General features: G+C 39.6%; 1 protein-coding gene across 4 annotated transcripts in view; it reads right to left on the bottom strand.

The window, feature by feature from the left end:
- STRBP (spermatid perinuclear RNA binding protein) overlaps positions 1–25,851 on the bottom strand; it is a 197,834-nt gene that overhangs the window by 4,360 nt on the left and 167,623 nt on the right. For all 4 annotated transcript variants that reach the window (XM_088466890.1, XM_088466914.1, XM_088466898.1 and 1 more), the window contains exons 12-18: positions 23,878–23,955; positions 23,323–23,531; positions 22,519–22,677; positions 10,357–10,491; positions 5,679–5,819; positions 1,878–2,001; positions 925–969 (exon numbers count right to left, since the gene is read on the bottom strand). In XM_088466890.1, coding sequence (XP_088323016.1) covers positions 925–969; positions 1,878–2,001; positions 5,679–5,819; positions 10,357–10,491; positions 22,519–22,677; positions 23,323–23,531; positions 23,878–23,955 — 891 coding nt within the window. The remainder of the gene's footprint in view (positions 1–924; positions 970–1,877; positions 2,002–5,678; positions 5,820–10,356; positions 10,492–22,518; positions 22,678–23,322; positions 23,532–23,877; positions 23,956–25,851) is intronic.

Raw genomic sequence — 25,851 nt, 5'->3', positions numbered from 1 at the left:
CCCTGGAAGTGTTGATATGGCCCCCACAGAACCCTGATCTCTACGTCATCGAGCGTGTCTGGGATTACATGAAGAGAGAGAAGTATTTGAGCAAGCCTACATCCACAGAAGATCTGTGGTTAGTTCTCTAATGGTGCGTAAACACATAGCGATATAAATGAGCTATTTGAACGATAATGATATCGTTCAAATTGTTCATTTTTTTGGTCCCTACCAACTCACCATTGACAAGCGATGTGCAGCCATGTATGGACGATAGCGATATTGTCCATCGGCCGTGCATGCAGATCAACTTGCTCGATATCGAGTAGGTTACTATAGGGACCCGCGATTGTTGATCGTGGGTCGCTATAGTAGTCGATGAGTTGGTGGTGTGCTGGATGATCGATATCGATCATCCAGCACACCAGGGAGGGTGCAGGACGATCAGCCTGCGATAACGTATCGCTGGCTGATCTCTACGTGTGCATGCACCATAAGATGTTATGAACAACCTCCCTGCCGAGTTCCTTCAAAAACTGTGTGCAATTGTACCTAGAAAAATTTATTCTATTTTAAAACAAAGGGTGGTCACACCAAATATTGATTTGATTTAGATTTCTCTTCTGTTCATTCACTTTGCATTTTGTTAATTGATGAAAATAAACTATTAACACTTCGATTTTTTTAAAGCATTCTTACTTTGCAGAATTTTTTCCACACCTGCCTAACACTTTTGTGCAGTACTGTAGTCATCTTTTAATACTCACAATTTGCCTCATACCAAGGGAAATAAGTGTTACTGGTTTAATCATATTTCTGGTTGTACCCTATAACTTTCATATTACATTGTTTCATAGCACAGCTTGAAGTCATTGGAAAATAAAGACATATAGAATAACACTGCAACAACTACAAATATTCAAAATGTTGCCCTGTACATACCATAAGCGGGTGCTGCGGCACTGTACCCATATGGGGCTGCGTAACCTACAAATAAAAATAGTACAATTTAAAACAACATGCTTCTCCTGTTTTTCTCATATTATTCTCTGCAAAGTGCTGCTTAATACGCAAGCCCTATAACTCAGTGTACAGTGGGAATGTTCCACATGTGCCAGAATAAGGGTAGATTTCTTTGTATGTGAAAATGTGTCAGAGGAAGGCATGAAGAACGCCATGTAAGAGGTGGGCAACAAAGTGTGTGTACTGGTTACCAGCCACAACTATATAAGAACCACTCCATCACCACCTGTTGGAATGGCGGTGCCTGTTTCGATTTAAAATAAGAGTTAATGAATCCTCCCACAGAATTCTAGGGGAGGGGGGGGGGGTGACATGATTTTGAATGAAGAGCTCTAAATTTAGATAGTCAAGCTCAAGATTGTAAGTGAAGGGACATAAAGGAGCAAGACGAGCAAAGCACAATATAAACTGGATAGTTGATATTCTAAATTTAAAAAAAACAAGAATAAGGAAAACACAAAGGATAAATAAAATGAGCAGAAAAACTGAAAAGGCACTATAGAAATACAAAACATGAGTGCATGAAGGATAATGAGACAAAGAGCAACAGATTGGAGAGAAAGCAGAAGGTATCCTGGAAATAAACTGAGCAAGTACGGCAACCTGAACAGAGTTATTAAAAACATGGAAGGCACAAAGTTTATAGCCGTTTACCATTACTACAAGTACAAACTGCCAGCGTAGGAATAGAACTGAAATGGGAATTCTTGAGATGGGAAGTTAGTGTTTCACCAAGTCTAACAGGAACAATGGAGAAAAGCTAAAGCATAAGATATATGATATTAACATGATGAGACTGAATGGGAAGATGATGCCCAGCATATTGAGATGTTATGATTTCATGCACAGCTTAATGCTTCGGACATCTGTACCTGGAGTTATATATCCAGGAGCAGCTGCAGCCCCCACAAACGCTCCTCGTGTCAATGCCACTCGTCCCCGTCCTCGAGCTGCCTGTACAGCTGCCGACACTGCTGTGCTCACCACTCCTTTACTCTGAGGTTACACGGAGAGAAAATTAAATCATTAATCACAGAATGAGAGATATGGGTCACTGATGATTTCATAATAAACTGGTTATTTAAACCTACATCACTGCAGCTTGCAAAGAAAACATGATCTGTGAAATCGCTTTCCGTAACTCTGGAATCTATCTATTATTACTTGCTAATGCGGTGCATAAAAACAGCTGTATAGAAATCTCACTTCCTGAAAGCTGGATTTCAAATCTAATGCATAAAAACTTCACATTTCCTACTAGTTTCTTTAACAGCTGGACAGGGAGAAAACATGTTCTGCTGCTTCCTGTTCATTCTGGGAACGAACCATAGCAAAACAAGAATGAACTCGGGCACACAAGCATCCACATAATAAGAAATAATTTCAGTACCGACTTTGTAATGTATTAAATGTTCAATTAACTCAATGCATCAGTGATATATAAAAGCTCTTGTACTCTACGTGAAAACGTTTAAAAGGAACGTCTCCATCTGCTAAATTTATTGCATAACCCAATGGGTTTGTAGTGGTTCTGCATTCAGAGAAAATCTGTGGCTAGAGTTTTACTGCACCCCAGACCGTAGTGCATAAACAGAATATAAAGAAATTGCAGGTCTATTTAAAAAGTACAAAAGGCACGTAATAGTGACGTTCCCCCAAGTAATGGACTAACATCATCTCTGGCTGTTTCATGTCTGCCTGAGACATATTGATTCTTTCCAGAAAAAGTCCATATAGAGATCTAAATTGGACACATCACCTGAGCATGGAAGAACGGCCATTTTGTTAGGTAAACCCATATTCATTACAATGCAGTCTATGGGCTCAATCCTATTAGCTGCAAAGGGGTAGAAACTATGGCAACGGCACCCCACTCGCGGCCTGATCTTGCCGATTTTTTATACGCAACCCTATGGGGCTTCAAACAAAAATCTGTGAGGCCGGAGTCACCATAAGTACGGCATACAGCCGCACTTACTGGCGGCTAATAGGATTGTGTCCAATGAATTCATTAACAATTTGTGACATAATTGTACAGGAAGCACAAAATGTTTTTTAAATTGATAGGCAGGATTTTCAGAAATTAATTTTCAGCCAACAAAATGACCACCTACACTGTGTTCATTAGCCAGTTGCACTTTAACCGAGGTATCCTTACAGATTGCTTAAAAAACAATATAATCAGACAAAGTTCAGTCACACAGGAGCTAATATAATACAATAGGCACCAAAAACATTCATGGGGAAAACTAGTTTTAATGCATTAATAAAACGTGTTTATTAATACGAACGTGTTAAAAGTACATTGATTTTTCTCAAAATGCTGTTTCATTGTGGCTTGTGCATCTCCAATTTAAAAATTAATGTACATAAGGGCATTAAAAAACAGTTCAGCAACATTAAGAATTGAAATCACACTGGAAAGTAATTAGCAACAGAAAGCACATTTAAAATGGAGTAGTGTGAATGAGCCATAAGGTTCACTGCTCGTAGGAGAACATCCTCAGATGGCTGTACAATGGACAATGATTTATTCTATGAAGTAGATTCATATTAGCAGAAAGTCATCTGTATAACACTTTTCTAAACAAGGATAAAATAAATAAGAATTGCCATTCATGCACTTACTGTATTAAAATACTGTTTTAATTTAATGATTGGGAGGTTGAGGCTGTACAGTATATTGCAAAATAGTTTTCTTTTTCATGCAGACGCAACTATGTTCGTTGCATTTTAACTTTTTCTGCATCCGGTTTATGTGGTATAGGTATTATTTAAATGTAGTAGCAGATCCATAGGTATCAACTATTGGGCAAATATACAATTAAAATGATCCTGATGCAGGCCCTTTACACAATGATGTCCAATGTGAGGTTAAAGTAGTGTTTCCTATCTGTGTGGAAGAAATTACACATTTACATATTCTCTATAGTGTGTGCTACACCATACCTCGGTGATTTAGATCTATTATAGTCTGTGGCAACAGATACCCCAAGTGTTGTAATGTCTCATATTTTACCATTATAGGGCCATATTCAATTAGAAGCGAGAAGCCGAGATCTGCGAAAAAGCATCGCCGATTGGGACTTTTCGTTATTCCATTCCATCCGCTTTTCGCGTACGCAGAAAGTCAATGCAATGTAATAGGCGAAAAAGATTTGCCTCTGAATAGCAGGAGAAAACAAGTGCAACATTTTTATTTTGGGGTGCAAAGGTGGGGAAACCACTCAGAACCCCTGGAACAGCCACCCAAAGGATAACTGTGTCAAAAATTTTCAGGAAAAAAAACTAGAGAACACCCCAAAAAAGTACTTTGAATTTGGGGGCAAAAAAAGCACAAAGTGGGGGGACAAGTTCGCAAACTAGCGAAATAAGGTTCTGGTGCTTTAAGAAGGGGGTCAAGTGTTTTTGGGATTGCAGGTGCTTTTATGAGGGAGGAATTTCACTTTTATTAAAACTGCACTTTATAGACATTAAAATATGCTAGCACCCATTTTCAGGTGCCCCAAATTTACCAGGACTACTTATTTTCTCAAAAAAATACTGCTTTATGCCATTCTTCACCACTTGTGCAAAGGACTAATCGGGCAAAACTACATTGATACTCCCAGGGGTCTGAGAGGAGGGGTTGCCGTGTAGCATGTAAACTGGGCCCAATGATTCACACAATGGTGTGCAGCCACTCCCCCACACACTTGGTCAGGTCCTACCCCAGTAGCAGGGCCTAAAATATCTTGTGGTGGCCCTGGATACACACCATCTCCTTAATTAATTTTTTTATGTAATTTTCCAATGAAGAATGTGGCCCAGAAGTGATAGTAAGCAGTACACTGAAGTAATATTTTTGTATCTGCCAAACCTAGTCCCTATTACAGACCTCTGTCCCACAGATGACTGTACAAAAGTTTCTGCCTGAAGGCACTAAAAATGGGGACCTCTGAATGCACACAGCAGTTGAATATTCTCTTATTAAATATGTGAAATATTTGTGCACTTAGTGCTGCTAATTGACACTCAAAACCACAGGTGCTAAACGAAAATTGATTTACCATAACAAATAATTTAAATAGCATTTTAAATGGAAATAATTTCTGCACAAGTGCAGAACTGATATCCTGCTGCTGGTACAGCCCCCGGCATTAACATGTTGATCACTGGCCAACAACATCACACGATAATTTTGCAGCCCAGAATGCTGTGCGAACAGCATTCCGGAGCACATACACCAGTCAGTAAAAACAAACAAGTACAAAAAGGTCCACTCTGAGCACTATGAGCCGGTCTGTGCTCAGTCCCCGGAAACCTACTCAGCATATTGGGGGGTTGACACTCGGGGGGATGTACGTCAACTGGGAAGAGATCAAGAGGATGTGGGTGGGGAATACTGCAAAGATACATTGCCACTGGACCGGGCGGAGGGTAATGTACAATAGGGAGAAATAGACACTGAGGGGATGCTACACACCCCTAGCCAATTATTTTTCCACTAAAATTTTAACTTGTAAAAATGTGTTAATTACTCAATAAAAATAATTAAAAAAACAGTCTACTTTTCATATTGTTTTAGGAAAAAATAAAAATAAATGTCTTTAAGTGGTTAATGCATAGTACATATTTCTTACTTCTACTGACAACTGTGGCGATGCTGTTACTTAACCACACAGAAACCTCACCTGTGGAATAATCTTTTTTTTCTTGTTATTTGCTGCATTTGGCCCGGAGAACAGCTTCTCAAGGGCGGCGAGTGCTGCACTGGCTTTTGCTACCTTTTTGTTTGGGCCAGCACCCTTGAACTTCTGTGCATCTACCTCAACCTGTCAAATCAAAGGAGATTTGTAAATTGATTAATAAAATAGTCACTTTATAGGTACATTTTTGTTTTCAGTTTGGTAAATAATCAATTAACGTTTTCAATTCAACTAAAAAATAAAAGCCTTTTTTTTATTGGGGGGGCAGGGGCCGGGGTATGTGGAATGCACATACTGTATAAGCGATTTCTGCTTTAAATCCAGTTCCCTGACTCCATTTCGGGACACTGGACAATAGGACCGTAGCACTTTAAAATAATCAATACATCTATATCCCTACCCTGCAGTGAACTACATTATTTTTCTAACCAAACTCCACACGACAAAACCTGAGAGAAATTAATTGAGAAACAGCATCGCCCTCAAAATAAAAACCAAACAAAATATTTACCTTTTAACAAGAGAAATAGACCGTAAAAGGTTGAGCGCTAAGTGCCCCCAATGGATTCAGAAATAAAGGATTTAATGCAAGATTAACAATAAATAAATACATTTCATCCCCTAGTGTGCTGCGAGCGGTTGTCAAGTGTGCCGTGGCGGTCAGTTCAGCGCACTTGTGCTGTAGTGTTTTTTTATTCCTGAGGTGGCCAATGTAGTGTGTTTTATTCCTGTAGAGGCCAATGTAGTGTGTTTTATTCCTGTGGAGGCCAATATGTGTTTATATTTTATGTGGGAGCCAATGTTTATGTTATTTCATTGGACACGCACACGGCATAGCCGGAGAGTGTGCCTTGGCAATTTTAAAATCTTGTGTAGTGTGCCTCGAGTTGAAAAGATTGAAAATCTCTGCCTTAGGGAGACACTGTATTATGGGGAAACCAAAAAGTTGCCCCTTCAGGCGGGTACTCTCAAACACCTTATCAAAACTGGAATCATTAGGCACAAAAACATTAAGCCTGTAAAATTTTGTAAAGTATGCACAGAGGATAATGTGTAGGAAGATGTCTGGGTTGAGAGACCAGTACACAGGAAGCAGGACTGCCTGCTGGAGGTAATCAGACTCCCAGTTTTCCTCCTGGAATTGCCAGAACATTTTGTGCTACTCAATGTATGATCCCACTAGTTTCATTCATTGCAAGAGACATTTTTTTGTGTCTCCATGAAAGCTGACATAAAACACCAGGTGTCATTGTCTGAATACGTATTGTTTTCTCTGCCAAAGAAGATGTCCCTGAAATAGAGTATTTAGTACTGTTCTTAATTCTACAACATTGACTGGAAGTTTGGCTTCCATCAGGCACCACAATGCCTGAGATGGGCCATGAAAGGTGACCTTCCCCCAACCGTGAAGGTAAATATGTGTTGTTGCAATTGTCCAAATCCATATAGCAAAAAGCTGACTTCTGTTGAGGTTGTTTTCCCTCAGCCACCAAAGGAGCAACCAACACATTTCATGGAGACAAACTGATGTTTTGTTTGGCTCAATCTCTAACACTCTCAAATGGAACCAGGCAAACTGCACGGCCTTGAATGTCAAAATCATCTTGACCTGGATTTTTATGTAACCTGGCAGCCAATAGACACCTACTAGTCTGTGATAAATAAAAATGTATATGGAAGAAAAGCTCTGAAAAAACATAGGTAACAGGTCCATATTGATGCCAAAGTGCAATAGAGATGGTATATAAAACAAGTGCTCCTATTAAACATACACTAAATAGAAAGCGGGTTCAAGTAATATAAAGTGTACAAAGCTGCAGACCAAAAATCCTACTATCACAGAATCACCGCCGGTGATAACAATATCTTCAGAATGGAGTAAGATTGAGAAATCTGAGATCTGTTACACAAAAGTGCAAGGTAAAACAGCTGGTGACTCCAGTTCCCTAAGGAAATGCACTTACTAGAATCAAATAATTTCAGGCATATCAGACAATATTCTTAAGGGTTTCAGATCCTTCAAGCACAGAACCTCTTCCCAGTCTTTTTGTGGTTAAAGCCACCTCTATCTGAATACAATTTTCAAAAAGACATGTACTGTATCCTAAAATTTTTTGGGACTGCATGGGTTATATAAGTAAAATGCCAGTCTCCGATTAGTCTGCATAATGAGTCTATCTTGTTCCATAGAAGAATCACCGTATGCGGTCGTGTGTCAAACAGATCACCCAGAAAGACAGTTTCTGTGTAGTAACTATATTAGACTTTGTCTAGTTGATGATCTTGGGACTCCAGAGTAACTCTAAGTCCAGCTCCCAAGCAATGTTCTATGAGCTGAGATTACTGAAGTTAACACTTTAGCCCCATTGAGACCAACCTCCACAAGATATTCAGATGCCTCTTGGATATGTTCAAAGAGGGTCACTAATTCAGACCTAGGTGATCCTGACTGTAAATCTTCCAGCAGTTGTTCCACAGCTTTGCAGGCCAAGACTGAAATGTGTTACAAAGAAGCATCAGCTGTTACATACACAGATTAAGGATGGTCTTCCATTTTCTATCAGTACCTATCTTTAAAAGTTGCCGAATTTGGGATCGGAATAGTGTTAACCTTAGATAATCAATCTACTCCTTTTTAAAAAGATGACTAAAGTATTTAAAACCAGGGGACTTGCAGCGATCTTGAGCTGAGAAATAGATTGTGCCAGGGAATGCCCAGGCTGGTTCTGTCAGATCAGTGGCCGATCCTACAGGTGCTGTTAACCGCACAGGCTAGGCATAAGTAATTTTCTCCACTGGGCAACTTAGAATTGCAATTGAAACACGTATAAGAAGTTATTGTGGAAACACAAAAGGTCTAAGACCTGGAACTTCATCTTTCAGACATGAAAGATATAGGTCGAGAAAAAAAAAAAAAGAGTGAATACTGCAGGAGGAGAAAATAGTGAACAATGCAAAATGACAAGTACAGAAACCCAGTAGTAATGTGCAAGATAAATACTGTACCAATATGCAAATTTACCTCTAGGTAAGATGGGGACAGTCAGAAGAGGAGAGCAGGATTTGCTGGCAAAGAATTTGTTTTAATTGCGCTTCAGTACATGCACTAAAACTGCCAGGAAGGAGACTCTGAACTATTGAGGTCTGTACGTCTTCGCAGGGTCCAGAATGTAGCTGGGAATGTCCTTGTAATGCAGAACCCCTTCCAGGCGACCCATGGCTAGTGTGGTGTGGAGTTATTACTGATAGACTGCTCGACCTGCACTCCTAGGCCCCCAGTGGCAGACCACAGCTTAGTTACATCTTATCTGGCAACCTGTAACAACTGCATCTGCCCAAAGTTAACATAACAGCAGTGACCCATTTACTGCTTAAACTCCCCCAGAGTGATAATCCCACCCCAAGAGAGGGGGGAGGCACTGACAATGGTGCCTCTTGTACTTTTCAGAACACCTGGAGTATCACACGCGCAATAATGTAAAGTAGGGAAATCCGTAAAGATGATATCTATGGAAAACCACAGAAAAGCAACTGCCCTTGTGGGCACTCTAAAGCTGCGTTCCCTTCGGAGGTGGGGATATAGAAGAGGTAGGAGCACAAAACATAATATTTTAAAGTGCCAAAGTCCGAGAGATTAAAGACACTATAATTACATAAAGATATGGCAATTTATATCTTTGTAAAAGCAGTACTGTGTATTATATGTGCAGAGATAGCATAATCACTTTGTACATTAGAGCAAAACTTTCATATATACAGTGTTATATCATCTTTCATTGTTATAATTTACAACCTAAACAGCATAATCACATGGGTATAATATGAGCTGATTGATATTTGTCTATTTAACATATTATAATTATTAAACCAAAGTGCAAAAAAAATGACTGTTCGTTTGATATCATGATTTTTATCTGAATATAGGTTTTCGCTACCTGTATATACATTGGCCTCTATTTATAACGCTGTGCAGTACAAAACTTTGTTTTGAATTGGTGTGACTAGATGAACCGCCAATTGCACATCAAAGTGCTCACCTACTCTCCACTTTCAGGAGACAAACAATAAGTTTTGGTCTAACCTCCGTTTTCTCTTAAATTTACATAGGAGTGAGTGGACAATGGGGGGAATTCAATTCAACACGAATTGAATAGCATCGGGAGGGAGCTCCCGGAGCTATTCAATTCAGTGCGCTGTTATGTCTGAGAATGCCGTTTCTCGCGACTTAACAAAGGTGTTAAGGCGCGAGAACTGGCATTCTCTGACTAAAGTGCTGGGCGCGCGGCTGTTAGCACCGCGCTAAGCAGTAAAACAGCTGCGCGCTCTGCACTTTTGTCAGATTTCTCCTCGCATCCCCATGGGGGTGCAACAAGAAATCCTTAGCACGCCCAAACTGCGCGGTGTATTGAATAGCTGCAGGAGCTCCCTCTCGCGGCTACTCAACATCGCTCTGAATTTAATTCCCCCCATTCTGACTTCCTTTACTGCATGTGGCATTTTTGTGGATTTATAGCTTTGGGCATTTAGAAGTTACTAAAATCAATCTATTCTAGTATTTTACACCGTGCTTCATCTGCTATGTACTTCAGACAAATCAACAGCAGCAAGTGTGTTAAAATTATGGTGCTGCAGCCCAATGTATGCTGCAACAATTCTCACTCACCTCCATTACGAATCGCTTGTCATGGCTTCCTCCGCTTTCTGATATTAATTCGTATTTCAGCCCTCGCCTCTTTTCATTTAGCTCCATAACTGGATTTTTCCCGCTCGCTGTAAGGATAGGGCCCTGCGTCCGGACCTGTAAAATAAAAGTGCATATTACTACACCAAGACACATATTTGCAGTGTCAAAACTCATGAATTACTGTTTGTATACAAACCAACAAATTACTCATCCATCCATATTTAACTGAAATCTTATAAAATTTGTTCTAATTTGTGAACACAGACTACTGAAACACAGATATGTGCTGTAAATAAATATGAACATACAAATGTATACAGCAGAACATTAAGATCTCCCAAAAAAATTATGCCTGCAGTCAAAAATGTTGTTTATTAATTTAATTATACTGCATTATTTGCATGATATTAAACTCTACATCTACCACTTTGTAAACAAGTTATAAGAGGACTGGGTTGGACACCCTTGGAGATTTCAGTATGTTGTAGGTGTAAGAGGGGGGCCTACTAAAACTAAAAATGTTTACCTAATGAAGGAGCCTTTATATTCAAGCTATGTTAAGTGTGTATCATCTTTGTTTCATTGTTGGTTATGATATTTATATATGTTAGTCACTAAGTTCAATTTGTATGTTCCCTAATTGTACTGATCTGCAGAATTTTGACCTATATTAATATTGCTTACATATTATAATAAATATATAATGCTATGTCCAAAAATACGTGTTTTTTTTTCACATTCTTCAAATGGGGAAAATACTACCTTCAGTACATGTATATGTGAAATGTGTTTTTCCTTTCTGATCTGCAATGTAATTGTTTTTATGTAATATCACAGGCATAAAGCACCCGATAGTTGGTCTGCATGTCATTATTGGTTTTTACTCTGCACTTTATTGCTTCCGTGTCACACTATATCCTGAACTCTTTGCATCCAGATAATGTTATTGATCTGTACTTTGTAGAGTATTTCCATGTCATATTATCAGATTGCAAACACTGTTTCCAAGTAATATTGCTGGATTGTAATTTCCACATTGGTTCTAAGTTATAGTTGTAGTGTACTGGGTTAATACTAAAATGTTAAGATTAACCAAGTTACGATCTATAACTGTGATGCCCATCTATAGTCGTGATTTTTATATTTTCCAAAGAAAGAAGGTTTTGCTTAGTTAGACCTGAATGTTAATGCTTTTCTTCTTCTCTTTACACAAACTCATGTTACTCTCAAATTACCCAATTCTATAAACTGGCTACTGCCATACTGTGTACTGATAATAACAGTTCTCCACTTTATTTATCACCATCTGTGTTCTTAAATATGATTGTTCCATTCCATGCTGATACAGACCTAAACAAGGAATACCACTAATTACATGATCCCTGTATTATGGGTGAATTATTTCTTCTTCCATAACCACCCAGTGCCACTTGCACCTTTAACATTGTCTGGATTCTTGTCCACCATCACCTCAATTGATCACAGAGACGTATCCCTCAGTGAACATTAACAATCAAACACTGACCATAATGATTTATCATCCCTCTGATATGGAGAGACAGAGGCAACAGCACAATCCCTACTAAACCTTTACACAGTGTATTAAAATGGTCCTGGAATAGCCATGGTGGCGCTCTTCAACAGTCTGCCCAGGTATAGATAATGTTGATATAATAATAATAATAATAATAATAATAATGTTATTTATATAGCACTTTTCATCTAAAGTACTCAAAAGTGCTTTATGTTTGCCTTTACAGCATAAAATACAAAACAAGCTTAACAAGGGACATTAGTGAAATGCGTGGATGAACAGGAAAGTCTTGAGTATATTTTTGAAGGACTCTAGAGTGGAGGCCTCTTGAACTGTGCGGGGAAGCGAGTTCCATAGAGTCAGAGGCACAAAGCTGAAAGCTCGATTCCCCAGATGAATTCCAGGAGACTTTAAGTACTATTAATAGTCCTCCATCAAAGGATCGCAGTAATCGAGTGGGACAATAAGGTATCAGAAGCTGCTTCAAGTACCTTGGGCCCTGGTCATGTAGGGCTTTGAAAGTCAGTAAGCCAATCTTGAAATCAATTCACCATCTGACAGGCAGCCAGTGAAAGGAGTACAGATTGGGTGTTATGTGGCTGGTTGGTTAATAGCCTGGCAGCTGCATTTTGCACCATCTGCAAATGGTACAATTCTTTTGCTGGGAGACTAAGGTAGAGGGCGGACATCCGGCTGCCTGCCTCTCTATACTCATCTCTGTGCCATGCTGAATACAGCAGAAGCAAGGGGGACACATTGACTGTGCTCCTGATATTCCTTCCCCCCCCTGTTGCCGGGCCTTGTTATTATAGAACCCTGTGGCACTACTGATGAAGAATTTACTCCAGAAGAAACTCTCTGTGACCTGCTGATGAGAAATTATTTGAACCAGCTAAAGACTGTACCATCCAGTCCATTTTTTCAGGCGCTTAATTAGAATCCCGTGGTCCACGGCATCAAATGCTGCAGAGAGATCCAGGAGGATTAAGACTGAACAATCACCTCTGTCTCTTGCCATCAGAAGATCATTAAGGGCTGTTTCAGTGCTACAGTAGGTCTTCTCCTGAATCCTGACTGGAATGGATTCAAAATATCATGTGTATACAGGCTGGATTCCAGTTGCATTGTCACCACTTTCTCAATGACCTTTCCTAGAAAAGGAAGGTTTGATACCGGTCTGTAGTTGGTCATGCAGTCGTGGTCTAAATTAGGTATGTCTAATTGGAATTAGACATACCAGTGGAATTGTGAAAAGGAGTTTAGACCAGACAATTTGTCCTTAACCAGGCTTGCAGGTTTGTTAAGGATAACAGCAATAACAGCGGTTGTCAGCAGTAGCACAGAGTAATACCAGAGTTAGCAGTTAATGTCAGAGGAGACCACATCGGTGGCTATGGTGATATGCACTCACTCTACAGAGGAACATGTCCTGCATGTCCGTGAAGTACATCACACACTTGGCAAGAAGGCGCAGGGTCGCGCATGTGCAGTAACTAGTCTGGCGGCCATCTTAGTAAAGGTAGCTGGCCGGCTTCAATGGAGAGCAGGAGACGGCGCTGGGGCACACTGCTCTCTAACAAGACAGACACAAGGAAGTGCCCCACATCAACCAAGTCTGACTTCCCAGCACTAAAGCACGCACTCCCATAGTTGTCAGTATGAACATACTGCTCAGTGTTCTCCCCAGAAATTTTTCCAGGCGGGTGGCATCAAAAAGTAGCCGGGTGGGGGCCTTTGCAATTACGCGCGCCAGGAAAAGGGGTATCTCCCTTACCAATCCAGCCCGACAGGTCTCAGGCTGCTCACCCACTGGCTCTCAGTCAAAAGTGCCCATTATGCAGTGCCCCCTGTATTTGTGCCCTTTATACAGTGCCCCTGTAGTTTTCCTATTTATAAGTGCCCCCTGTAGTTTAGATTTGCCCTTATGCAGCGCCCCCAGGCTGAAGTAGTGCCCCTATGTAGTGCCCCCAGACTTAAATAGTGCCCCCAGACTGGCCCCTTATGCAGTACCCCAGGCTTCAATAGAGTCCCTTATGCAGTGCCCCCAGACTGGCCCCTTATGCAATGCCCCCAGTAGCAGCCCGCTATACAGTGCCCCCATTAGCAGCCCCCCATACAGTGCCCCCATTAGCAGCCCCCTATTCAGTGTCCCCAGTAGCAGCACCCCTATACAGTGCCCCCAGTAGCAGCCCCATGATACAGTGCCCCTAGTAGCAGCCCCATGATACAGTGCCCCCAGTAGCAGCCCCATGATACAGTGCCCCCAGTAGCAGCCCCATGATACAGTGCCCCCAGTAGCAGCCCCATGATACAGTGCCTCCATTAGCAGCCCCCTATACAGTGCCCCCAGTAGCAGCCCCATTATACAGTGCTCCCAGTAGCAGACCCCTTTACACAGTAACGCATACACACACAAAAAAATAAAAAAATAGACAACTTACCTGATCCCCGCTCCAGCCAACGACCGCCGCTGTCCGTTGCTCCCTGCCCGCTCTGCACTATGGGAGAGACGTCATGATGTCTCTCCCATCAACTGCTTCGGGGGGAGCCGGAATGGGAGCTCACGAGTGAGCTCTAGCTGGCTCCCTCCATGGCCGCAGCAGCCAATCAGTCTGTATGACTCTCATTGGCTGGCTGCGCTGCTATGACAAACACACAGCTGCCGCTGGCGGCTGCGTGTTTGTTTCTGTGTAGGGCAGACCGCTACTCACTGCGGTCTGCCCTACAATTGTGGGTCCTTGGGGACACTAGCGGCAGGTGCGAGCCCCTGTGCAATGCACCGGCTGCACTGCCGCTAGTTCTCAGTGCAGCTCAACTGGCGGGCGGTGGGGTATTTCTGCCCGGCGGACCGCCCAACAAATAAAGCATGGGGAGAACACTGCTGCTTTCTAGTTTTACTAGCCTGCAAGGGGAAAAAAATACAACATTTTATGTTTATTGATCCTTTAGTTAGTACAGCTAGAGGGGAGCTCTTTTTTTCACGAACTGTTAAATGTTCACCACCGAATGAGCCTAGCTATGTTGCCAGCTTGATGTAGCATGAGTTATACACTACCATATAACAGCCAGTAACAGGTAATTGGCCCAATATAACAGCATGGGGCCCCAAAGTGACAGAATTTTTTTTTATCACAACTGATTGTATTTTCAAGCATACCCCATGATGATACTGACTGAAAATGGCTACAATTGGCTGTGTGTGCTGCCATCTTCTGACAACACTACCAATGCAACAATGAAGCAAGCTGTCAGTGATCCGACATATTGCAGAATCAGGCCATTTATGGGCACCCTGGGAGGAATATGAAACAGACTGTAAGGATAAGTATGGAAATGGCTGAAACAGATTAATAGAATGAATGTCCTAAAACATGTGTCACTCCACTTTATGTACAATTAATCAATTATTCTCATATACAAAATATTATTGCAATATTGTTAACCTTTTTATGGTTTACATTTGTAAACGTATACTGAAAAAATAAAGAATAAGCAATTTGATTCTAATATCAGATTCATTATTGACTCAGGAACTGTTATTTTCATGAGTCCTAAGAAACTCAAAATGCATTTGTGTTCTGAAATAGTACAGACTTTATGTTATACACATCCTTTTGAAGGACAAAATACAAATTAATATATAGTATGCCTCCTCATAAAGTGTATGGAGTGGCTGCTCACAAGGGTAACTACCAATTCCCTGTAAGCAAATACAATTGCTTCAAATACGTAATGAAGAAAAAAAAAAAAAAGAGCACCTATACTCCAACACTAGAGAGTATATACAATAAAATATTAGTAGACCAACTCACAAATTCATGAAATTGAATATTGAAATTACTCCATTTTGAATTGTAACAAAGGTGTTTTATATTATCTTGAGGGATTGTCTATATTGTATTGTGATCAATGTATGCATTTTATCACTATAAAATAATTGCTTGAATTTATGTTGGTCTACTAATATTTTATTGTATATACGCTCTAGTGTTGGAGTATAGGCGCTCTTTTTTCTTCATTACATCCTTTTGAAAGATGCAAATCAGAATTTTTGAGTTGGATCGGTGCGGTTTATATATTAACACTAAGCACCAATAGTATTTTGTGCATAAAACTAAATTATTATGTACACTTATCACATATTGCTTTCAATGTCAGAAAACTAAAACAAAATATTTGTGCTATAAAAATGGCAAAAAACTCAAACAAATAATATATATTGATACAATACAGTAATATATATCCATACACTTATATACCTCATAATGTCATCCCTAATGTATGAAAAAAAGTTATTTCTTAAAATGATGAAACGCATAAAAGAGTTTATACAGTAGCTGTAGCATTATCCTTTGACCTGCTGGATTTATGACATTACACATCTGTTGCTAAAGAACTTTATTTCTACATTACAAGCTGCCACAAGTGGATAAGGAGGACTTGGCAGAGGCTATAGAGGCAGAAGACATCTAGTAAGTATTTATTTGCTAATCCTAATTCATTCTGGATCCCTGGTAAATCAAGATCACTAGCTTTTATCTATTCATCTGCAAAGATTTAGTAACTCTGATTAAGATAGTTGATCCTTACTAATGTTATGTTTTGGCAAGACTAGTATCTCTGCTTGGGACATTTGTTCCTGATTAAGTCTATACTACAAGTGCTCTTTTATTATCTCCGAAATCTGTATTAGATATAAATTAAAGTGATGTCCTTTGTCTAACTTTAATTGCAATTGTTTTATGAGAGAATTAAAATGGTTGCTTTAATAATTTATGATCTAAGGCCCTCATTCAGAGCCGTTCGCTATTTGCGGTCGTTCGTTTAAAAACAAGGGGTGGCTATTCAAATGATCCGTACGCACATTGTAGTCTGTTCACACCTCTAAGTCTGAACGAGCGAGCAAAACATACGCTCGTTTATTTGTTAAAAACGCCCCCTGGCCGCTCGCATCCTACGTCATGTCCGCTATTTATTAGATTAATCGAGTACATCGACCAGCGTATGAACTGCTCGCTATTCTTGTGGTTGGTGTTTGCTACCACAAATTTGCGAGCAGTTCTGGCTATAAAATAACCCAGTGACGTGAACAATGACGCTGCTGTTTTAAATATACACACCCATAAAACGCCCGTTTTGACCTTTAAGCACGCCTGCGTTCGGATCTCCACTCCCCATTTTCAAGCACCTTCCCCTGTTACCACCCACATACGCCTCATTCTGTCATTCAAAATAGCAGGCACTCGCTATATTGCGTACCAACGATTTTTGACCGCACTGACTGGTTCGCGCATGCGTACTAAAAACCGTACGCATGCGCAGATGTGCAAACATCGCTCGGAACGAGCGTACTGCCGCTAACGAGCGGCTCTGAATGAGGGCCTAAGACACAGTTTTTGAGGTTTAATTGTGTGCATATATTTTATTGTATTTTATCAATGTATTTGTTTTTTTTACATGTTTATAGCCCAGGCCCAGATCCAGGAGTGCTTTTTCCTATTTTGACTACTGTAGAAGGTTTACAGGGACCTCTTGGAGTGGCATAAAGGAATTTTTTCTTTATTATTTTCATATTATCAAGCCAAATGGCCTGAAAACAACCATGGTTCCCAATGGTAACATGACTAATTGATTTGGCTTATTATAGGTATGTTGGTAAATGTGGTGAGAAGATGAAAACTATTAACTTGTGTATGTGGTCTTTTACCAACCACAATAAAGAGCTTGGAAGTCGTAGGTCATATGGCCTGAACATCCAGATCTCGTCCAATTATCTGGCAAATAAACAAAAGGGCAGCATCAGCCCATATGTGGCTGTTTGTAGACTTGTCGGCGAAATCTCACGTGAGGTTTCTACACAAACATTTTTTTTGTTGAACTAGGAGTTTTTCCTATGATTTGATGCAGTTGCAAAAAGAATGTGGGGTGCACAGTACATATTAACTTTACAGATGAATATTTCCTACATCCACAGAACTCTGCTTCTCTTATTCACATGTACACTGAAGTATACACAATAAATTATATAAATGTAAGAAGCAATCATATTACCATATATTTATATTTTGTTTGTTCTGATATCTGTTAAGTGTGTCTGCTATTACAGCAAACTATTTATACCACATCTCTCAACATTAAAGCAGCAATCCCCCCCCCTTTTTTTATACATAAATCACTATGCAGGCTATAACATGTTGGTATGTACCATTTTCCCTTGTTTTTCTTCACAATGCAATTAAGGATTTATAATGTTATACAATGTCATTGACTACGATGGCAACCATAGTCACATGATGTAGTAAGCAGAGAGGCTTTGTAATACATCTCTGAGCTCTGTTTCCAACGCAACATTTTACCCCTCATTCTACTATCTTCACCATCACATGACATGCTGAGAATGCTGTGTGCCTGTATAGCAGACTTACAGGGGGCGATTCAATTGTTATGGATGCCCCCTGCTGGGAGTCTATTCAAATAGGCACCCGAATGAGCAATTCAATTGTTGCTCTGTTCGGACACCTAAAGCTGCGTGTGGACACATTTCTTGGTGCGTGGCTAAAACCGGTGTTTGTGACAGCAATAACTACAAATGGTCGCCCGAATGGAGAAAACAATTGAATTGCTCTGTCGGGCGCCAATTAGTATGGACGCCCAGCAGGGGGCGTCTAACAGTTGAATCGCGGCCACTGTGTCTGTGTTTAGTGGCCATATCTTTTTCCCTCCAGAGAGATTTTGAAAAGATAACAAATGACGAATACATAAGAAAAAGGTCTATGAGATGCATATTAAACTTGCTATTTAAAGAAGAAAATAATCTAAGTGGGACTGCATATTTAAAACATATTTTCTCAAACATATGCACTTACAGGTTGTTCTGCGTAAAAGCTATATAGTAGCATGCTCTTGCAAAAGGTACAATATTTTTGAGATGCTTGTGCAAATTTCCCAGGGAAACCATCTCAATCTACTCTATACTTTTCACAACCGGTGAGTAGACATTGCTTGTATGTGATCAGAACATCTTGATACCATGCTGAAGCCATACTGAATCTCATACGGATTCCTAATGATCGCTTCTATAGGGCAACTCCGAGCCCACAAAACGCTGACAGTCATTGCCAAAACATAAAACTTCTGAGCAGATGCAGCAACAGCATAAAACAATAATGATAATAAAAGTAACTATTAATTAAATAACAAACAAACAACATGTTCTGAATGTTGTCTAGGTTTATGTAAAATATGATATATATTTTCTCTCTTGCTATTTGCCTTTACCAACAAAGTATGTAATAACAGGTGGACCAACTGCACACACTTGCCGATTTTGTAATTTGTTAAGCTGACATTCTGCTCGGACAAATTAATTTTAACGTGATAAGTTTATCATTCTATTTTCCTGCATGCAGCCATACATGGTACAATAGTTCACCAAATTGGCTTATTTAAATTGGCACACAAGGTCAGCTTCAGCAAAGTTATATGTTACAAAGTATTTGCAACTCAATAAAGATATCATTTAACACAGATGAAATTAGTGTACGTTACAGATATGCTTTATTTTCATCTCCATTCATTGATCTCCCTATGTTATCATTTAATGAGCTAATACGATCAGTTTCTACCACTTACATAATTGATGGGGGGTATTACATTTGCTGCTGTTAGCAATCACTTTTGTCAGGCTGATTCCAGTTTGATATATATTGCTTCATTTTCTGTGCATCGGTAACTTCTGTACTACTGTTTCCCATGCCGCTAGCCAACTGAATTACTTAAAATTTGTGAAAAATTATTATTTATTAAATGGTGACAATTTTCCTTTTATTCTATTATTTGCGGGGATTTTATCCCAGACTACAGTTCACTTTGCTCATTATAATTAGCTATGCTGAAACGCATGGCTTCTGCAGCTCCCTAACAAAACCCGATGACTTAACGTACAAGTCCGATGGTGGGCAAACTGCGCATGCACGCAGGGGCCACAGCTCGCATGTTCTGCGAAGCAACTGCGACCCCAAAGCCCCGGACTACGCAGTCTTATTGACAGGCTGCGGCTATTTGAGGGTGGGGAACAGGCGGCGATGGGAACAGTTCCTCAAAAAGGGAGCATGTTCTATGGGAGTACCGAGGACAGGGTCTGCCGGCAGAGGAGTTCTATTTACTCAGTTGGGCCGCAACTGCGATACTGACAGAAGAAGTCTTTTTTCATCTGATGCCTCCTGCGGCATTAGCGTATTTTAGCGTCACTGACGCGTCCAAAGATGCAGCAACGATGCTCTTAGCATGCAACTCTGAATCAGGCCCTTAGAGGAGTATGCCTCTAAGGGCCTGAAAATTACATACATTATTATTTTGCAACTAAAATGTAATAATTGGTAAATAGTATAGGACTCGTTTAAAATGCTATTGTCAATTTGTTATTTTAGTATGGATGAGATCAGTAGTTGGAGGGAATGCTGATCCTTGTAGTGCCATATTGGAGGATCTTTTGTTTGTTTTTTCTCATATCACGTTCCTGCAAGTTTCCAACAAGCAATTCATATAACCGTTATTCTGTTGATATGGTAATAGTATTTAAGTAATTGTTTTAAAAGAATATATATATATATATATATATATATATATATATATATATATATATACATTATTTGTTATTTTATCTATACGACATTCTGACTGGTGACATTCTGTCTACATTTCATTTGTCAACATTAGGTATGTCAACATTTTGACTGTCTACATTACAAGTACAGGTTCAGTCTCCCATATCCAAATATTCCGAAATACGGAATAATTTTGACATGACTAAGATAATGAAACCTTTGATTTTTGATGGTTCAATGTACACAAACTTTGTCTAAGCCACAAATTATTAAAAATATTGTATAAAATTACCTTCAGGCTGTGTGTATAGGGTGTATATGAAACATAAATTAATTTCATTTATGTACACAAACTTAGCTTGAGCCACAAAATTATTGAAAATATTGTATAAAATGACCTGCAGGCTGTGTGTATAAGGTGTATATAACACATAAATGCATTCTGCATTTATATTGGGGTTCCATTCCCAAGATATTTCATTATGATGTGCAAAGATTCCAAAATACGGAATATTCAATTATCCAAAATACCCCTGGTCCCAAGCATTTTGGATATGGGAGACTCAACCTGTATTGACATTATGACTCAACATTTTTCGGTCGACATTTTATCGTTCAACCTAATCACCATATCAACTCAGGTCAGTGCCATCCCATACAGGTGTCAACATTTTGATCATGGTGACATTATGACATTTTTGTGTCCACTTTATGATTGTCTAGAACTCCATTGTTGACAATATGACTGCATACCCTTTTTAATACATAAAATTTTGGAATATGGCATTATATGCAGGACTTTCAGTTATTGGGAACCTAAAGTACAGAAGCTGTGCTTTTGATGTAAACAGTTTTTTTTAACTCATATGACTCAGCATTTTAGAAATTTTAGAATTATTTTACATGCATTTGTATTATTTATACTTTAATATTATTTTACTATTTTTAATTTTAAATATTCTGTAGTTGCTTTCTGTTCATTTCTTTTATTGCAATGTAATTTATGTTTGTCCTTTGACCTCATCAAATACAAAAAATACAAACGAACAATGCAAAACTATATTACAAAATGTGTCCATCTTTTCCATCCCTTCATTCACTAGCCCTTAGAATCTGGTGTCTTATCCATTCAATACTCCCTTAATAATTAATGCTTGTCAGCTTAATAGCCATAGCTTGATGCATGCTTTTTGTCTTGCAACTTCTCCAGTGACAAATGCTCTAGCACACTATAAACAACATAAAATACCCTTGATAACAATATGTTTGATTGAGCTATGTAACCTATTTTTTTTTTTTTTTAAATAGCTGTTTTTATTGTATCAAAAAATGTGTTTTAGGGACATTGTGAGAAATAAGACTGCAAGTCGTAGGCCTACAGAGAGGTGTCATGTTTAAATTATTAGTCAGGTGAGTCACAAAAAGGTAGAGTATGATTGGATTAAAGTACAAAGTGAAATGTAAACTGTGTAAATTAACTTCTTAACATTCGGCTGCTGTTGCACTTAGGAGAGTTCAGCTGGAAAGCTATAAGTATTAAATACCAATGTGCAGGGTAATGATGGGGAAAATATATGGTCAGTTGCTGTAGCACAAACAGGTTATTCTGGTCTTGTCTTACAAGGCAGCACTTAGCTGATATTGAATTGTCACTACCTAGACACCCTAGCATGGAGCTCACATAATGCAAGTCACAGTATGATGCTGCCGGAGGAATCATTCATGATATTTTAGAGCGCAAGCTATCCCTCCTGCCGAGTTCATTTGGCGCCAGCCAAAGCCAACGCTAATATCCTCTAGAACCACATCGAGGTCAGCATGTCTTAATCAATATAATAAAAGCAGACTTCAAAAACCTTTTATGAGCCTGGGAACCTTTATCCAGAGATATAAATAAAATAATACAGCACAAATTTTACAGACTGTTATTAAAGGACGAAACTGGAGCTATGGTTTGCAGAAAACATCCGGAGGAGTCACATTACTGCCTCTCCCTCTTACCTCCAGTGTGTTGGAGCTATCTGTGCTAGAGCTCCCTGTGTTATTGCTGGAATTTATAGAGACTGTCTCATTCTTCCCTTCATTGTCTGATTTTTCATCTGAACTAAGACACTCCAGATCGGTGTCAAAACCAGTTGGGTATCCCATGGCCTGTAAAACCTGTGGAGGAAATGTTGTATCACGCTATGAATAAGCCTACATCAGCTGGAAAATAAGATACAGAAAAATGTCTTATTTTGAACATTATTATGAATTCACATATAGATGATATGGTCTTCGCGCTAACAAATGTACTTAGAGTATGGTCTAGAAACATATCCTCTATTATATAATATTGTACATTTGTTCTCAACAAGACATATGATTAGAGGGGAAACGTCTATATTACATTACTCTAATATAGGTTATAAACACCTAAAACATGTATGAAACCAACATGCAAATATTTTACGGGACAGTTTTGATGGCCATGTATTGCTAAGCACACCATGCCAATACAGCTGCTACCCCCACCTCAACACGGAGGTGCCATGCAGAATAAATCCAAAGACAAGGAACAGCACTCTAGCTCTTCAAAATATTTATATCCAAAAAATACAGTAACAGATACAACATAGAATTTGTCAACGTTTCGGTGTGCGTCTATAGAATTACTTTTAGTTGACGAAGTTGTCTTTAGTAACCGTTTAGACTATCTCCTTATATGGTTTATTTTATGTTGAGGGGGTGTGTTTGCAATGTAAATGCTTCTCTGTACAGAACTACAGACACTTGGTGGTGCCATATAAAAGATAATCTACTGACCTTTACAGCTACATGAAGCTTGGCTGTCTTTTTCGATGGTCCAGAGGCCTCATGTGTCGTTCCATCTACATCTACAGACATGGTGAAGACAGGTGCATGTACTGGACCCGACTGAGACAGCAGTTTGTATTGCAGGCCAGGCCGAATTTGGTTTAGTCGCATCAGTGCATTCATTGGCTGGTTGGAATCTATGGCTTTGCTGTCTAAAACTGAGGTTGAATATTACGGTAAATAAACCAGTGTCAAAGTTTTAGCATTCAAATAAGTCCTTGTACAATATAGTGACCTACATTAATAACTTTCTGCGCTTTCTACAATGATCCTCCCCAATAGTCCGTCCCCACCAGTAAATCACAATGCTGTGTAAACCATTTTTATCTAAAGCAATGCATTCAACATAGTAAACAATACATTTTAGAAAGTCCTCCAAAAATAAATTGCAATTTCATCAATTCCTACAAGACATGTGACTTTCACTATACCGTACAGGCAGAGGTTGTTATTTCATGCAAAGCATAAGCCCATTTTCTTAAATGACATGAGAAAGTCCCTTACTTTTGCGCAGGTTGCGTCTCATCTTCTTATTCGGGTCTTTGTCATCACAAGAACCATCATCATATGGCCTCTTCAAACCTGCAAAATAGAACATAATGGCTGTAAAATGTGAGAGATGGGTGGGCAATCAAGTATGTGGAGCAGCTTAAAGGAGAATTCCATCCGTGTAGTGAACCTTATGGAAAAGAGACTCGCAACTCTACTACTATAATTCTGGAAGTCTCTCCCCTAAGAAACCACCTTCTCAGTTGGTGCAGTCCATTATTATGTCAGGTCACTATGAAAAAACGTCTGATTCTAAAGAAGGCTGAAAGCACAGCCCTCCTGCCAACGCCATGTTGAATTTTGCCAATCCCAGGACAAATCGCAGATCAGCGGGTCGGAAGAACAGGGAATTAGCTTTCAGATGTACGGCCCACATTAGTTCCAACCTCATGACTAATGCTGGCCATATATCTTACCGGCAATATGCCCCGTTATGCCGACTCCGATAATCTGAGTCTTGTCAGGTGGATTGGCAAAAAGCAACACTTTAACAATCCCCGATTTGCCAACATGTAGGATTTTCACGATCGCCCCAACCCAGGCATTTGCAAAACGGGGAATTGCCTGATAGAGCTATATGTTACATTACACATAATATTTGACATATAGACAGAATAAATAAAACCGCATTGTACAGAGACAAATTCCCAATCAGGAAATACCAATGCTGTCTGGAATACACTGATTTTCTAGGTATATTGTCTTTAATTAATATCTGTAAACTCCAGAGTGACTTAAGATTTGACTATATAATTATATTATCTCCTAGATTCACGGGATTCTGTTTAGGCTCTGTTTGTATTAGAATTTTATGACTTGTATCTGGTGTGGGTGAGGTTATTGGGGGTGGGTGCAATCAGTGACTATACATGTTATGGTTCACTATATACTCAGTAGGTTACAAGGCTGCATAGGTTTTTATTTCAAAGTGGGTTTTTTTTCTAAGTGGGACTACATGTACAGCATAACTTAAAGAGTTAGACAGGAGGACAGCATTGTAAAAGAACGCTCTATAACTTGGAAAAAAATGCAAATGATCTTCTGAGCTTCTGGATAGCCTGCAACTCAGCCACCAGCTTTCATTTTAACCTGGACACACCTTTTGCCAACACCCTGCTTCAGCATTGCAAGGAACTACCTGCTATCTGAAATTTTAATTCGTGTATGTTTGTGTTTTTCTACACTGTTTTAATCATTCCAGTACCACTGTCAATTTATCTCTAGACCACTGTCGTATCTACCATTGTTTCACACCTCCTTTTGTTTATAATATACTATTGTAGTTGTGCCTTTACATCTTCCAGCACTGTTCTTCCTTTTATCTGATTTTGACATTTGAACAGTACTGTTCCTGTATCTCACACTCATTACTACTACTAACTCCCCCCCCCCAACTGCTTCATCTACACTTTAGTCTCTTTTCTTCTACTCCTCCCTCACTCAGCAGCTACATTATTTTCTCCTCTACCACCAGTTTTCACCTCTTTTCTCCATCCAGAGTCCCCTCTACGTTCTTGCCCTCCTTTCCCTCCTCTGTCTCTCTTCATCACATACAAGTCTCTCTACTGTATCTCCCACAACTCCAGTATTATTAACTTCTCTTCCACCATGGTCCTGCTGCACCACCACTAAACTCTGCACTCTCTTTTTTTCTCCAAGTTATCCGTCCTCTTCCCCCCCCCACACCACACTAAACATCCACCTTACCCACCACCTGCTGTCACCCTTCCTCATTCAGAAGCCAGCCACATACCCCCACACTCCTTATCCCCCTGCTCTAGATCAATATCAACTCCACACTACATCGACCCTAATAATCTCATTCTCCTCTTGCCTCTTAACTGTCTCTCTCTCCTGTTCCCTCTGGAAAGCCAGTTCTGTCTATAATAAACTGGTCTCCGTTCATGAGCGCTTCATCTGCAATCCCTT

The sequence above is a fragment of the Taudactylus pleione genome, unplaced genomic scaffold, assembly GCF_031769625.1.
Source record: "Taudactylus pleione unplaced genomic scaffold, aTauple2 ptg000009l, whole genome shotgun sequence".
Classification (NCBI taxonomy): Eukaryota; Metazoa; Chordata; class Amphibia; order Anura; family Myobatrachidae; genus Taudactylus; species Taudactylus pleione.
The sequence above is the reverse complement of the archived record's forward strand: the minus strand, read 5'-3'. Positions and strand labels throughout refer to the sequence as shown.